This window comes from Olea europaea, chromosome 2, assembly GCF_002742605.1.
Source record: "Olea europaea var. sylvestris chromosome 2, O_europaea_v1, whole genome shotgun sequence".
Taxonomy (NCBI): Eukaryota; Viridiplantae; Streptophyta; class Magnoliopsida; order Lamiales; family Oleaceae; genus Olea; species Olea europaea.
This window is the reverse complement of record NC_036238.1, coordinates 13,494,179-13,507,727: the sequence shown is the minus strand read 5'-3', so window position 1 is coordinate 13,507,727 and position 13,549 is coordinate 13,494,179. Positions and strand designations below refer to the sequence as shown.

At 37.6% G+C, this 13,549-nt stretch overlaps 1 protein-coding gene and 1 pseudogene across 2 annotated transcripts; both read left to right on the top strand.

Moving 5' to 3' along the window:
- The first annotated feature begins 288 nt into the window (after nucleotides 1-288).
- On the top strand, nucleotides 289-4,951 carry LOC111372654 (annotated as a pseudogene).
- Nucleotides 4,952-5,842: 891 nt separating this feature from the next.
- LOC111411513 lies at nucleotides 5,843-11,201 on the top strand. Of its 2 annotated transcripts, none has more exons than XM_023042039.1 (7): nucleotides 5,843-5,915; nucleotides 8,157-8,675; nucleotides 8,828-8,986; nucleotides 9,314-9,361; nucleotides 9,443-9,484; nucleotides 9,574-9,989; nucleotides 10,325-11,201. In XM_023042039.1, the coding sequence occupies exons 1-7, from the start codon at nucleotides 5,873-5,875 to the stop codon at nucleotides 10,925-10,927; spliced, it is 1,830 nt and encodes a 609-aa protein (XP_022897807.1). In that variant the 5' UTR covers nucleotides 5,843-5,872; the 3' UTR covers nucleotides 10,928-11,201. The 2 variants fall into 2 exon arrangements, with proteins under 2 accessions (XP_022897807.1, XP_022897812.1); XM_023042044.1 differs by lacking the exon at nucleotides 5,843-5,915 and adding an exon at nucleotides 7,335-7,407.
- The last annotated feature ends 2,348 nt before the right edge of the window (nucleotides 11,202-13,549 follow it).

Below are 13,549 nucleotides of genomic sequence, written 5' to 3'. Positions count from 1 at the left end.
TTGCACCCCACACGTACATCCACACCATCATGCATAATGTTTCCGCCCAATATGCCACGTATGGAACTAAAACCGGGAATGATTCAACTTCTTCCCACTTTTCGTGGACTTGACAATGAAAACCCATATGTGCATATTAGGGAATTTGAGGAGGTAGTTGCAACCTTCCACAATCAACATGGTACAACGGATGCAGCCAGGTAAAAATTTTTCCCGTTTTCACTTAAAGAGAGAGCAAAAACCTGGCTATATTCGTTGAGACCACGTTCAATTGGTACATGGGCTGAAATGACGCAAGCATTTTTTAATAAATACTTTCTCCACCATAAGACTAGCGCCCTTAAGAAGCAAATCTCATCTTTTACCCAAAAGGATAGTGAGACCCTATATCAGGCCTGGGAGAGATTTAAAGAACTACAAGCCCTTTGTCCTCACCATGGTTATGAGAGCTGGCGTATAGTTAGTTACTTTTATGAGGGATTAACACCTAGGGAATGTCAATTCGTAGAGATGATGTGTAACGGTGATTTCCTACAAAAGGATCCGGATGAGGCCATAGAGTATCTAGACGATCTTGCTGAGAAAGCTCATACTTGGACAGGACCTAGCCCTACTGATAGTACCAATAGGTCACGACCTCCAGGAAACCCCACTAGTACAGGTATCTATCAACTTAGGGAAGAAGATAGTCTTAAGGCCAAAGTGGAAGCCCTTACTAAGGAATTTGAGATCTTGCGTGCTAAAGGCTCTAAACCTGCACAAACTATTTCACGTGTTGAATCTTTGGGACCTTGTTTTGTGTGCGGTGGAGTAGATCGCCTAGCCCAAGAGTGCACCACTTTAATTGAGATGAGAGGGTTTTATGAGGAACATTGTAATGCCTTAGACACATATAGGAAGCCCTATTTTCCTTTCTCCGAATCTTATAACCCAGGGTGGCGCAATCATCCCAATCTCAGCTGGAAATCTGAAAACCAACAAACTACCCAATCAAATAGAACTTACAGTGCACCATCATATCAACCCACACCCTCTAGGAACTCTTTAGAAGATACCCTACATGCATTCATAGAGGCACAAAGCAAGACCAATCAGAATTTTGAGACTATGATTAACCAGGTAATGGAGGAAAATAAGGAGATAAAAATCATGTGTCTAAATTGACCAATGCCTTAACTGTGGGGGAACGTGGGAAATTTCCAACACAAGCTCAACCTAATCCTAAGGGACAGCATATGGCTCAAACCTCAGATTCAAGAGAGAGTAACCTTAAGGAAGCAAATGTCATCACCACTCGATCTGGGAAGGTTATAGAACCAATTTCAAAACCTAGGGAAAATGAAAAGGAGCCTAGTGAGTCTGAATAAAGTAGCCCTAGTGATGAGGCAGTAGGAAATCCATCGAGGGTACCTTTTCCACAAGCCCTTAAGCTTAGCCCAAAATCAGTCAATCAACACAGTGAGATCCTGGAACACCTTAGGCAAGTAAAAATCAATCTTCCACTCTTGCATGTAATTTCACAAGTTCCTACATATGCGAAAGTCCTTAAGGACTTGTGCACTATGAAGAGGAAACACATTGTCAAGAAGACTGCCTTCTTGACCGAACAAGTGAGTGCTGTGATTGAACAAAGGATCCCATCGAAATATAAGGACCCTGGCTATCCAACTATTTCATGTGTCATCGGGAACCATGAGTTTGCACAAGCTCTCCTTGATTTGGGAGCCAGTGTTAATCTCATGCCCCATTCCATATCCTTACTATTAGGTCTTGATGAAATTAAACCCACTTCTGTGGTTCTACAACTAGCTGATAGATCCACTATAAGACCTAGGGGAGTAGTAGAAGATGTGTTGGTTCAAATTGATAAATTCTACTACCCCGTTGATTTCTTAGTCTTGGATGTGAAGGTTGATGTTAATGTTGATTCTAAAATTCCTATTATTCTTGATAGACCTTTCCTCGCCACAGCTAACGCCCTTATAAATTGCAGGAATGGTCTAATGAAATTATCTTTTAGGAATATGACTCTAGAAGTCAACATTTTCCACATTGCTAAGCAACCAATGGAAGGTGATGAGTGCCACCACACACATATGATTGAGGCACTCACTCAGGAGGAGACACTTGAAACTTCAAATTCTGACCCCTTAAATCTTTTTCTTTTGAATTCTGCAATTCCAGCAAGTGTTAATGATGAAGAATATGCTAACATTTGTGCTATTTTTACAAAATTTTAGGACTATGGGACATCACCATGGCAACCCAAATTTGAAGAATTGCCAGAAGGACGGGCGGCCAGCAACCATCAAGCATTGAGAGCCCCAAACCAGATTTGAAACCGCTACCCCCAAGATTGAAACATGAATTCCTTGGACTAGGTGATACTTTTCCTGTAATTATTTCTTCAGAATTGGATGCATTACAATGTGAGCAACTTTTAAACATTCTGAATGAACACAAATCTGCATTAGGTTGGACCATAGCTGACATTAAGGGTATTAGTCCCCTAATTTGCTCACATAGGATTCATTTAGAAGAAGGAGCCACCCCTAAAAGAGACCCATAGCGTAGGCTAAACTCGATAATGAAAGAAGTTGTGAAAAATGAAGTGCTGAAACTGTTAGATGCAGGTATCATTTATCCTATTGCAGATAGTAAATGGGTTAGTCCTACATAGGTAGTCCGTAAAAAGTCTGGTGTCACAGTGGTAAAAAATGAAGTAGGTGAAATGGTCCCAACAAAAACAGTGACTGGATGACGCATGAGCATTGATTATAGGAAGTTGAATGCTGCCACCCATAAGGACCACTTTTCCCTCCCCTTTTTAGACCAAATCCTGGAGGGTGTGGCTGACCATCCTTTTTACTAATTTCTGGATGGCTACTCTGGTTATTATCAAATTGAAATAGCCTTAGAAGACCAAGAGAAGACCACATTTACTTGCCCATTTGGTACTTATGCATTTCGTAGGATGTCATTTGGACTTTGTAACGCCCCTGCCACATTCCAAAGATGCATGATAAGCATATTTACTGACATGATAGAGGAGTGCATGGAAGTTTTCATGGATGACTTGACAGTGTTTGGAGTCTCGTTTGATGCATGCCTATTTAACTTGAAGAGAGTCTTGACCCAGTGTGTGGAAAAAGGATTAGTTTTGAATTGGGAGAAATGTCATTTTATGGTACCTTCAGGAATTGTCTTAGGACATGTAATTTCTTCTAAAGGAATAGAGGTCTACAAATAAAAAATTGAACTGATCTCCAAATTGCCTACACCTAAAACCGTCAAAGACATAAGATCATTTCTAGGTCACGCAAGTTTTTATAGGAGGTTTATACTAAACTTTTCATCCATATCCAGACCCTTGTGTAACCTTCTAAGTAAAGAAGCCAATTTTGAATGGACCCCAGAATGCCAAGAGGCATTTAAAACACTGATTAACAAGCTCACTTTTGCACCGATCATGCAACCACCTGATTGGTCCCTACCGTTTGAAATTATGTGTGATGCTAGTGATTATGCGGTTAGTGCTGTACTGGGACAACGAAGAGAGGGTAAGCCTTTTGTCATTTACTACGCTAGTAGAACTCTTAACATTGCTCAGATGAACTATTCCACAACTGAAAAAGAGCTACTAGCTGTGGTCTTTGCACTCGACAAGTTTAGATCCTATTTAATAGGTTCTCCCATTACAATTTTCACAGATCATGCAGCCCTTAAGTACCTTCTTGCAAAGAAGGATACTAAGGCGTGATTAATACGGTGGATATTACTTTTGCAGGAATTTGACATCACCATTAAGGACAAGAAAGGAGTGGAGAATGTCGTAGCAGACCACTTATCAAGGCTAACCTTTGAAGACACTACAAACACCTTGCCAATAAGAAATGAATTCCCAGATGAAAATTTACTTTTTGTCTCTTCTTTACCATGGTTTGCTCACATTGTGAACTACTTGGCTACAGGTGAAATCCCAAAGGAGTGGAGTACAAAGGATAAGAGGAAGTTTTTGGTTCAGGTACGTAATTTTTATTGGGATGACCCATGTTTGTTTAAGTACTGCCCCAACCACATCTTAAGACGTTGTGTCCCCAATGAAGAAATACCTAGCATACTTAGTTTCTGTCATACTCAAGCATGTGGTGGCCACTTCTCTATAAAAAAGACTGCTGCAAAAATTCTACAATGTGGCTTTTATTGGCCTACCTTGTTCAAAGACACTAATACCTATTGTAGAACCTGTGAAAGATGTCAAAAATTAGGTGCCGTGTCTCGACGTAATATGATGCCTTTAAACCCCATTTTAGTGATAAAAGTGTTTGATTGTTGGGGGATTGACTTTATGGGCCCCTTTCCACCTTCTTTTGGTTATCTATACATTATTGCGACGGTGGATTATGTGTCTAAATGGGTAGAGGCGGTCGCCTGTAGAGCTAATGACAATAAAACGGTTATTAAATTCCTCAAAGAAAATGTCTTGTCTAGGTTTGGTACACCACGTGTCATTATTAGTGACAGAGGCAAACACTTTTGCAACCATTCATTCGAAGCACTAATGAAAAAATATGGAGTTATTCATAAAATCTCTACTGCTTACCACCCCCAAACTAGTGGACAGGTAGAATTGGCTAATAGGGAAATTAAACAAATTTTGGAAAAAACGGTGAATCCTAATCGTAAAGATTGATCTTTAAGATTAAGTGATGCACTTTGGACTTACTGTACTGCTTTTAAGACTTCCCTAGTCATGTCACCATATAAACTGAATACCAATCTCATCCACAACCGATGTGGGACAACCTCAACAAGCTCTCCCTCACACATCGAGCTTTGTGGGAAACCAAACACATCTTCCCCCATACATCGGGCCCTGAGAGATACCAAATCTGTCTCACCTTCACACAGAGGGCCTGTAGGAGACCGAATCCGTCTCCCTCTCACATAAACTCTTATCTCTGTGAGAGTTGGGCCGAAGGCGATTGTTGGGCCAGAGACGTGTTGATAAACATGACTCTGATACCAGAGTTGGGCGTGATTAGATCTCCCTCACTCCAAAAGCTAACTCAAAATTTGAGGCCTTCCCTCACATTTATAAACTGAATACCAATCTTATCTACAACCGAAATGGTACAACCTCAACAATTATGTCAATAAAGTATGGATTACTATTAGATTAACTCATTTTTAATAAAAAGATCAGCAACTTTTTACACAGTAGTGTGGTATTGGCCCAATGATGTTACACTGGTCCGCGTGACTATGAGATTGTTGTATCCATTAAAATAAAAATACACTTTTACCGATTGAAAAATATAACAATGATCTCCATTACTTCATAAACATGTGCTTAATACCAATGAAACTAGTATTATTCTTTTTTAGTGCCTGGCCAAACATTCATTTAAAACGTAATTGAGTTTGTGTCACAAAACAATATGACACTTTAAATAGTACATAATTTTCACGTGAGATATATTATGATTCACATCGAATCTTTTACTAATTTAGCTAACGGAGATGAATGTAGTGCTTGAGTAAATTAAAAACACGCATCAAGTAGAATTAAAGTAAAATATGTGCTAGCCTCATTCTTAGTTGATAAACATCGCAGCTTTGATTGTTAAGATGTTAGTTATCATTTATTTTTTGCATTATAATCATCATTCAAAAAATAAAGAACAAAGAATAAAGGAAAAAGGGACCCTCTCCAAATTAATGGAAACTTTAAGTTTCCACCAACAAATTTGTAAAGCTGCCACCAATAATATAGTAGAGTCAAATGCAAGTGTAGTCTATATATTAAAAGGAGGGCTAGTTTTAGAGATTATTGCAAATACACTCTGAACACAGAGTTAGGAGATCAATTATGAAGAAGATGGCGTCGACTTCACAGGGAACGGATGTTAGAAGTGAGTAACGGAGAAGTCACGAGCTTCTTTTTTAATTTTAATTTTATTTATTACATCCGATTTTTGCAACCTCTGCATGAGTTTTCTTCAGGAAAGGACAGAGACACACATTTTTGCAACCGTTCATTCGAAGCACTAATGAAAAAATATGGAGTTATTCATAAAATCTCTACTGCTTACCACCCCCAAACTAGTGGACAGGTAGAATTGGCTAATAGGGAAATTAAACAAATTTTGGAAAAAACGGTGAATCCTAATCGTAAAGATTGATCTTTAAGATTAAGTGATGCACTTTGAACTTACTGTACTGCTTTTAAGACTTCCCTAGACATGTCACCATATAAACTGAATACCAATCTCATCCACAACCGATGTGGGACAACCTCAACAAGCTCTCCCTCACACATCGAGCTTTGTGGGAAACCAAACACATCTACCCCCATACATCGGGCCCTGAGAGAGACCAAATCTGTCTCACCTTCACACAGAGGGCCTGTAGGAGACCGAATCCGTCTCCCTCTCACATAAACCCTTATCTCTGTGAGAGTTGGGTCGGAGACGATTGTTGGGCCAGAGACTTGTTGATAAACATGACTCTGATGCCAGAGTTGGGCGTGATTAGATCTCTCTCACTCCAAAAGCTAACTCAAAATTTGAGACCTTCCCTCACATTTATAAACTGAATACCAATCTTATCTACAACCGATATGGTACAACCTCAACAATTATGTCAATAAAGTATGGATTACTATTAGATTAACTCATTTTTAATAAAAAGATCAGCAACTTTTTACACAGTAGTGTGGTATTGGCCCAATGATGTTACACTGGTCCGCGTGACTATGAGATTGTTGTATCCATTAAAATAAAAATACACTTTTACCGATTGAAAAATATAACAATGATCTCCATTACTTCATAAACATGTGCTTAATACCAATGAAACTAGTATTATTCTTTTTTAGTGCCTGGCCAAACATTCATTTAAAACGTAATTGAGTTTGTGTCACAAAACAATATGACACTTTAAATAGTACATAATTTTCACGTGAGATATATTATGATTCACATCGAATTTTTTACTAATTCAGCTAACGGAGATGAATGTAGTGCTTGAGTAAATTAAAAACACGCATCAAGTAGAATTAAAGTAAAATATGTGCTAGCCTCATTCTTAGTTGATAAACATCGCAGCTTTGATTGTTAAGATGTTAGTTATCATTTATTTTTTGCATTATAATCATCATTCAAAAAATAAAGAACAAAGAATAAAGGAAAAAGGGACCCTCTCCAAATTAATGGAAACTTTAAGTTTCCACCAACAAATTTGTAAAGCTGCCACCAATAATATAGTAGAGTCAAATGCAAGTGTAGTCTATATATTAAAAGGAGGGCTAGTTTTAGAGATTATTGCAAATACACTCTGAACACAGAGTTAGGAGATCAATTATGAAGAAGATGGCGTCGACTTCACAGGGAACGGATGTTAGAAGTGAGTAACGGAGAAGTCACGAGCTTCTTTTTTAATTTTAATTTTATTTATTACATCCGATTTTTGCAACCTCTGCATGAGTTTTCTTCAGGAAAGGACAGAGACACACATTTTTGCAACCGTTCATTCGAAGCACTAATGAAAAAATATGGAGTTATTCATAAAATCTCTACTGCTTACCACCCCCAAACTAGTGGACAGGTAGAATTGGCTAATAGGGAAATTAAACAAATTTTGGAAAAAACGGTGAATCCTAATCGTAAAGATTGATCTTTAAGATTAAGTGATGCACTTTGAACTTACTGTACTGCTTTTAAGACTTCCCTAGACATGTCACCATATAAACTGAATACCAATCTCATCCACAACCGATGTGGGACAACCTCAACAAGCTCTCCCTCACACATCGAGCTTTGTGGGAAACCAAACACATCTACCCCCATACATCGGGCCCTGAGAGAGACCAAATCTGTCTCACCTTCACACAGAGGGCCTGTAGGAGACCGAATCCGTCTCCCTCTCACATAAACCCTTATCTCTGTGAGAGTTGGGTCGGAGACGATTGTTGGGCCAGAGACTTGTTGATAAACATGACTCTGATGCCAGAGTTGGGCGTGATTAGATCTCTCTCACTCCAAAAGCTAACTCAAAATTTGAGACCTTCCCTCACATTTATAAACTGAATACCAATCTTATCTAAAAGATATGTATACGCTGACATTTTCCTTCATTTCTTAATATGAAAGCAGTTGATACGGATTGCCATGCATATTATTATCATTGGAAAAAACATCTGTACCAAGCATTAAAAGACGGCAAGTGGGAGATTATCGATCGAATGATCCACGACCATCCAGATGAAGCATTCAAAGCCAAGCTAAATAAAAATGGAGATAAACTGCTCCTCTGTGCCATCAATGAAAGAAAATGGTGGTTAGTCATCAGGCTGGTGAAAAAGATTACAGCAGAACATCTGGCAGAATCACTGGCTGAGACCGACGACTTTGGGAATACAGCGCTTCACTTAGCAGCAAATATTGGACGTGTTGAAGAAGCCAAAAAAATTGTGGGAGCAAAAAAAGAACTGCTGAAATATCCAAACAGGGATAAATTTTTGCCAATTCAGTTAGCTGCGAGGCGAGAACCAGCAAATGCTTACAAAATGACTTCTTACTTGTTTGAAGTCAGCAAGGAAGATGAAACTTCTTCCGAGCTACGCAAAAATTTTCCCAGGGTTATGCTTTCTTTAGTAACAGCTGGATTTTATGGTGAGATCAAGTCTAGTACCTGTTCTTCCTACTTCTACAGTTCATCTAAAATATCAAAACATATGGGAGGTCATTTTAATTATACGGGAAAATAATCTTGAAAATTCTGAGATAAAAATCATTAATGTTTTTTTTTTTTTGCTGAAATTTAGATTTGGCTCTTGATTTATTCAAATACAAGGAGGACGAGAAAGGAGATCGGATCAGAGATTTGGAATTGGATATTTTGGAGAAGATGGCCAGTGACCCGGGTGGTTTCAAAAGTTCATGTCGCTTGAATTTTTGGGAGTCCTTAATCTATTCGTATTCATGTTAGTTTTCTTTCCTCTCTACAATTCAATTTCAAGTAGCTGTCCATTGTTTGTCAGGCACAAATATTCACAATTCTGGTGCTTTGATTCACATATTTTCAGCATTTCAGGGACGTTGAGCAAGGTTTATGGGGATTATTACCTGTATTTAAAATCAAACTACTTCTAAAGGCTATAGGTTGGGTCGGCTGACAGCCTTTTTTGCGTGATTAGTATTAATTATAGTTTTGTTTCAGAGCCCAGGGACCAAAAAGAAACAAGTTTTTTCTTTGGAATAAATAAAAATATACCACTATAATGGATTTTAATCAATTGTTTGTACTGCAGCTATTCCCTCGAAGCATATTTCGAGGACAAAGCATTCAACATATGCAGGTATGAAATTCCTCCTTCTCGACACCACTCCATGTTTAAATCAAGGTCTTCACAAAAGGTTGGTTTTATTTTGTTTTGCAGTATACAAGGCGAAGTTCTGGAATGTGCTTGCACAAGTTCCAAGTAAGAATATCCGTATGCAGTCACTTAACCTAGAAACGGATGAGATTATTTAGTCGTGAAGTAATTGGCTGGTTTTGTTGCAAATGCAGTGCTAAATATAGAGGACATTCCTGCACTAAAATGGAAGCATCAATGTGCACTTCAACTGTTCGAATCCTTGTGCAAAATTGCTGACGAGACTGGTTACCCATTGGAGAAGACATTTCTTCTTGGAGCACAGAATGGAATAGAAGAGATTGTCCGTACAATTATAGATTCTTATCCTACTGCAATAAAGAATGAAGGCAGGCACTGGACAGCATTTCATGTTGCTGTAATGTACCGTCATGTAAAAATTTTTAAGATGTTGTATGAGAAGAATATACGGAATGGGCAGTACCTTCGAATGCTTAATGAAAAGGAAAAGAGCGTATTGGATTTTGTGGAAGAAGCAGGGCATCAAGCTGGAATTGGTACCGACTCCGGAGTTGTTTTTAAAATGCAGCGTGAACTTCAGTGGTTTATGGTAATATTAATATTCTTACGTGCCTTCTGTTTAAGCTCAGGCCTAAAAAGAATTGCCTGTTTTTGCCTCCACTCGAATTTGAAAGTAGTGAACTCCAGGAAAAAAATGTTTGAGAATGGATTTCTAATTGAAATTATAGGAAACGTTGTTACCTTCATCTACATACTGCATTCACTGGAATAATGTAGCACTTAAAAAACGAATCTTTTTTTGAAACTGGTACAAAACATTCTCTCTTAACCGTTTCAGGTTATAAATCACTGACCAGTTTTTCCGTTTTGCACCCTCATTGAATACGAAAATTGATCTTGGACCAAATTTCCCGATTGATGCAGAAAGTGACCGAGCTCGTAAAGTTTAAAAAATCTCCTAAGAAGGAAAATCCAGAGCTCGATCTTCCCGAGATACCACTTGTCAGCTTTGAAGAACATCACGCTGACATGGCTGCAAAAGACAAAGAATGGATGACAGGAATGGCAAATGCAAGCTCAGTTGCAGCATCACTCATTGCCACAGTGGCGTTTGCTGCCGCATTCCAAGTACCCGGAGGAAACCATTCTACTGGCATACCCAATTTCTCCAATGAAGGTTTCTTCAAAGTCTTCGCCATTTCAGACGCCCTTGCACTTTTTTTCTCTATCACTAGTGTTCTGTCCTTCTTATCCATTTACACCTCCCGCTATAAAGTTCGTGACTATCTTTTTGACTTGCCCATCAGAGTGATTGTCGGTCTAATTTCTTTGTTCTTCTCTCTCATATGTTTAGTGATGGCCTTTAGTTGTACGTTATTCCTTGTATTTGCTAAAAAAAATGTCCTGCTTCTCACACCAATAATCACACTCTCTTGCATACCTGTGGTCTTGTATGTCATACTTCAGCTTCCTTCCCTCGTTACTATGATCAGATCCACATTTTATTCGGACATTACTCATTGGTAAATATTTCATTGGAATGTACGTTGTACTCTGAAGAAATTAAACTAAGGATTTAGTATTGTTACGAGTCATCAAAACTTGTTGATTTTTTGTCTGTTTTAATTTGGTTGTTCAATTTGATGAGTCTGCGTGGTTGTGTAGCTTGATGAGTCTGTTATAATCCATGTTGTAATTTGGTTGTGTCGTTTGATGAGAGTGTTTGGAAGGTGATTGAGTCAGTTGACAAAATAAGAATGACAATGTATTTTATATTTAACCAGTTTTAGTTGTTACTAGATTGACTTTCTTAATTTCGTAGGTATTCATGGTCGAACTTTTGTGTACTAGACGGATATGATAAAATTCAACAACTAAAAAGAAGAAAAGAAAGTCAATTTATTGTCATCTATTTGTAAGCCACAAGTCTAAATTTTCATAAAGCTTGAAGTTACACAATCAATGAGTCAATCATGCCTAACAAAGATTGTTGCATCTAATTGTTAAGGGATAAAATGTCCCACATCAAATAAAAATGTAAATATAGACTAACTTATAAGGTCTTGAATTATTCTTTTTAAGAAGGTTGATCTTTTAAGATGGAGCCTCAAGTCCTAATATGGTATCAGAATTCATTAAATTTCAACGAACAATTCGATCCAGTTAAGACTCTAAAAATGAGCACACGAATTTTAAGATTGATCTACTCAAACAAGTCACCATCTTGTATGGACATGTTAAGGGATAAAATGTCCCACATCACATAAAGATGTAAATAAAGACCAACTTATAAGGTTTTGAGCTACCCTCTTAACAATGTTGACATTTTAAGATAGAACTCCAAATTTTTAACACTCATGGTCCTATACCTATTTGAAAAGAGTACAAAGCACAAAAAGTAAACTTTCTCGATCATTCAAAATGAATACAGTCGAAAAATTGCCAACTTATATTAAATTATCATGAAAATTTTCACAGTTTATAAAGTATGGAGATTACAAAGAGTGAACAATAAACCGTATCACAACAAAAAAATTCTCAAGATAATATTAAAATCGATAACAAAGGCAGAGAGACTACAAGTACCGTTTCAGGAAGGAGAACATCTGTAAGCCTATGATTACCTTATGGTAGTATAGTAGTTTCGAGAAGCTCCTATGCCTACAGAACTCGTCCCATGTCAAATCAGTGAACTTTGTTTACCAGTGTATCAGTGTAAGACTTGTCAACAAGTGACGTTGAAACTAAGATTCGAAGACCGCTTAGAAGCCAAATTACAACATGAATTATAACAGACTCATCAAACTACACAACCTCGCAGACTCATCAAATTGAACGACCAAATTAAAACATAGACACAAAATCAACGAGTTTTGATGACTCGTAACAATACTAAATCCTTAGTTTAATTTCTTCAGAGTACAATGTACATTCCAATGAAATATTTACCAATGGGTAATGTCCGAATAAAATGTGGATCTAATCATAGTAATGAGGGAAGAAGCTGAAGTATGACATACAAGATCACAGGTATGCAAGAGAGTGTGATTATTGGTGTGAGAAGTAGGACATTTTTTTTTTTAGCAAAGACAAGGAATAACGTACAACTAAAGGCTATCACTAAACATATGAGAGAGAAGAACAAGGAAATTAGACCGACAATCACTCTGATGGGCAAGGCAACAAGATAGTCACAAACTTTATAGCGGGATGTGTAAATGGATAAGAAGGACAGACCAAAGTGATAGAGAAAAAAAGTACGAGGGCGTCTGAAATGGTGAAGACTTTGAAGAAACTTTCACTGGTCGAACTTTTGTGTACTAGACGGTTATGATAAAATTCAACAACTAAAAAGAAGAAAAGAAAGTCAATTTGTTGTCATCTAGTTGTAAGCCACAAGTCTAAATTTTCATAAAGCTTGAAGTTACACAATCAATGAATCAATCATGTCTAACAAAGATTGGTGCATCACATTGTAAAGGGATAATATGTCCCACGTCAAATAAAAATGTAAATATAGACAAACTTATAAGGTCTTGAGCTACTTTTCTTAACAAGGTTGACCTTTTAAGATGGAGCCCCAAGTCATAACATGGTGTCAGAGCTCATTAAACTCCAACGAGCAATTCGATCCAGTTAAGACTCTAAAAATGAGCACATGAATTTTAAAATTGGTCTGCTCAAACAAGTCATCATCTTGTACGGACATGTTAAGGGATAAAATATCCCACATCAAATCAAGATGTAAATATAGACCAACTTATAAGGTTTTGGGCTCCCTCTTAATAATGTCGACCTTTAAAGATGGAACCCTAAATCTTAACACTCATGGTCCTATACCTATCTGAAAAGAGCACAAAGCAAAAAAAGTAAACTTTCTCGGTCATTCAAAATGAATACAGTCGAAAAATTGCCAACTTATATTAAATTATCATGAAATTTTTCACAGTTTATAGAGTATGGAGATTACAAAGAGTGAACAATAAACCGTATCACAACAAAAAAATTCTCAACATAATATTGAAATCAATAACAAAGGCAGAGAGACTACAAGTACCGTTTTAGGAAGGAGAACATCAGTAAGCCTATGATTACCTCATGGTCGTATAGTAGTTTCGAGAAGCTCTTATGCCTACAGAACTCGTCCCA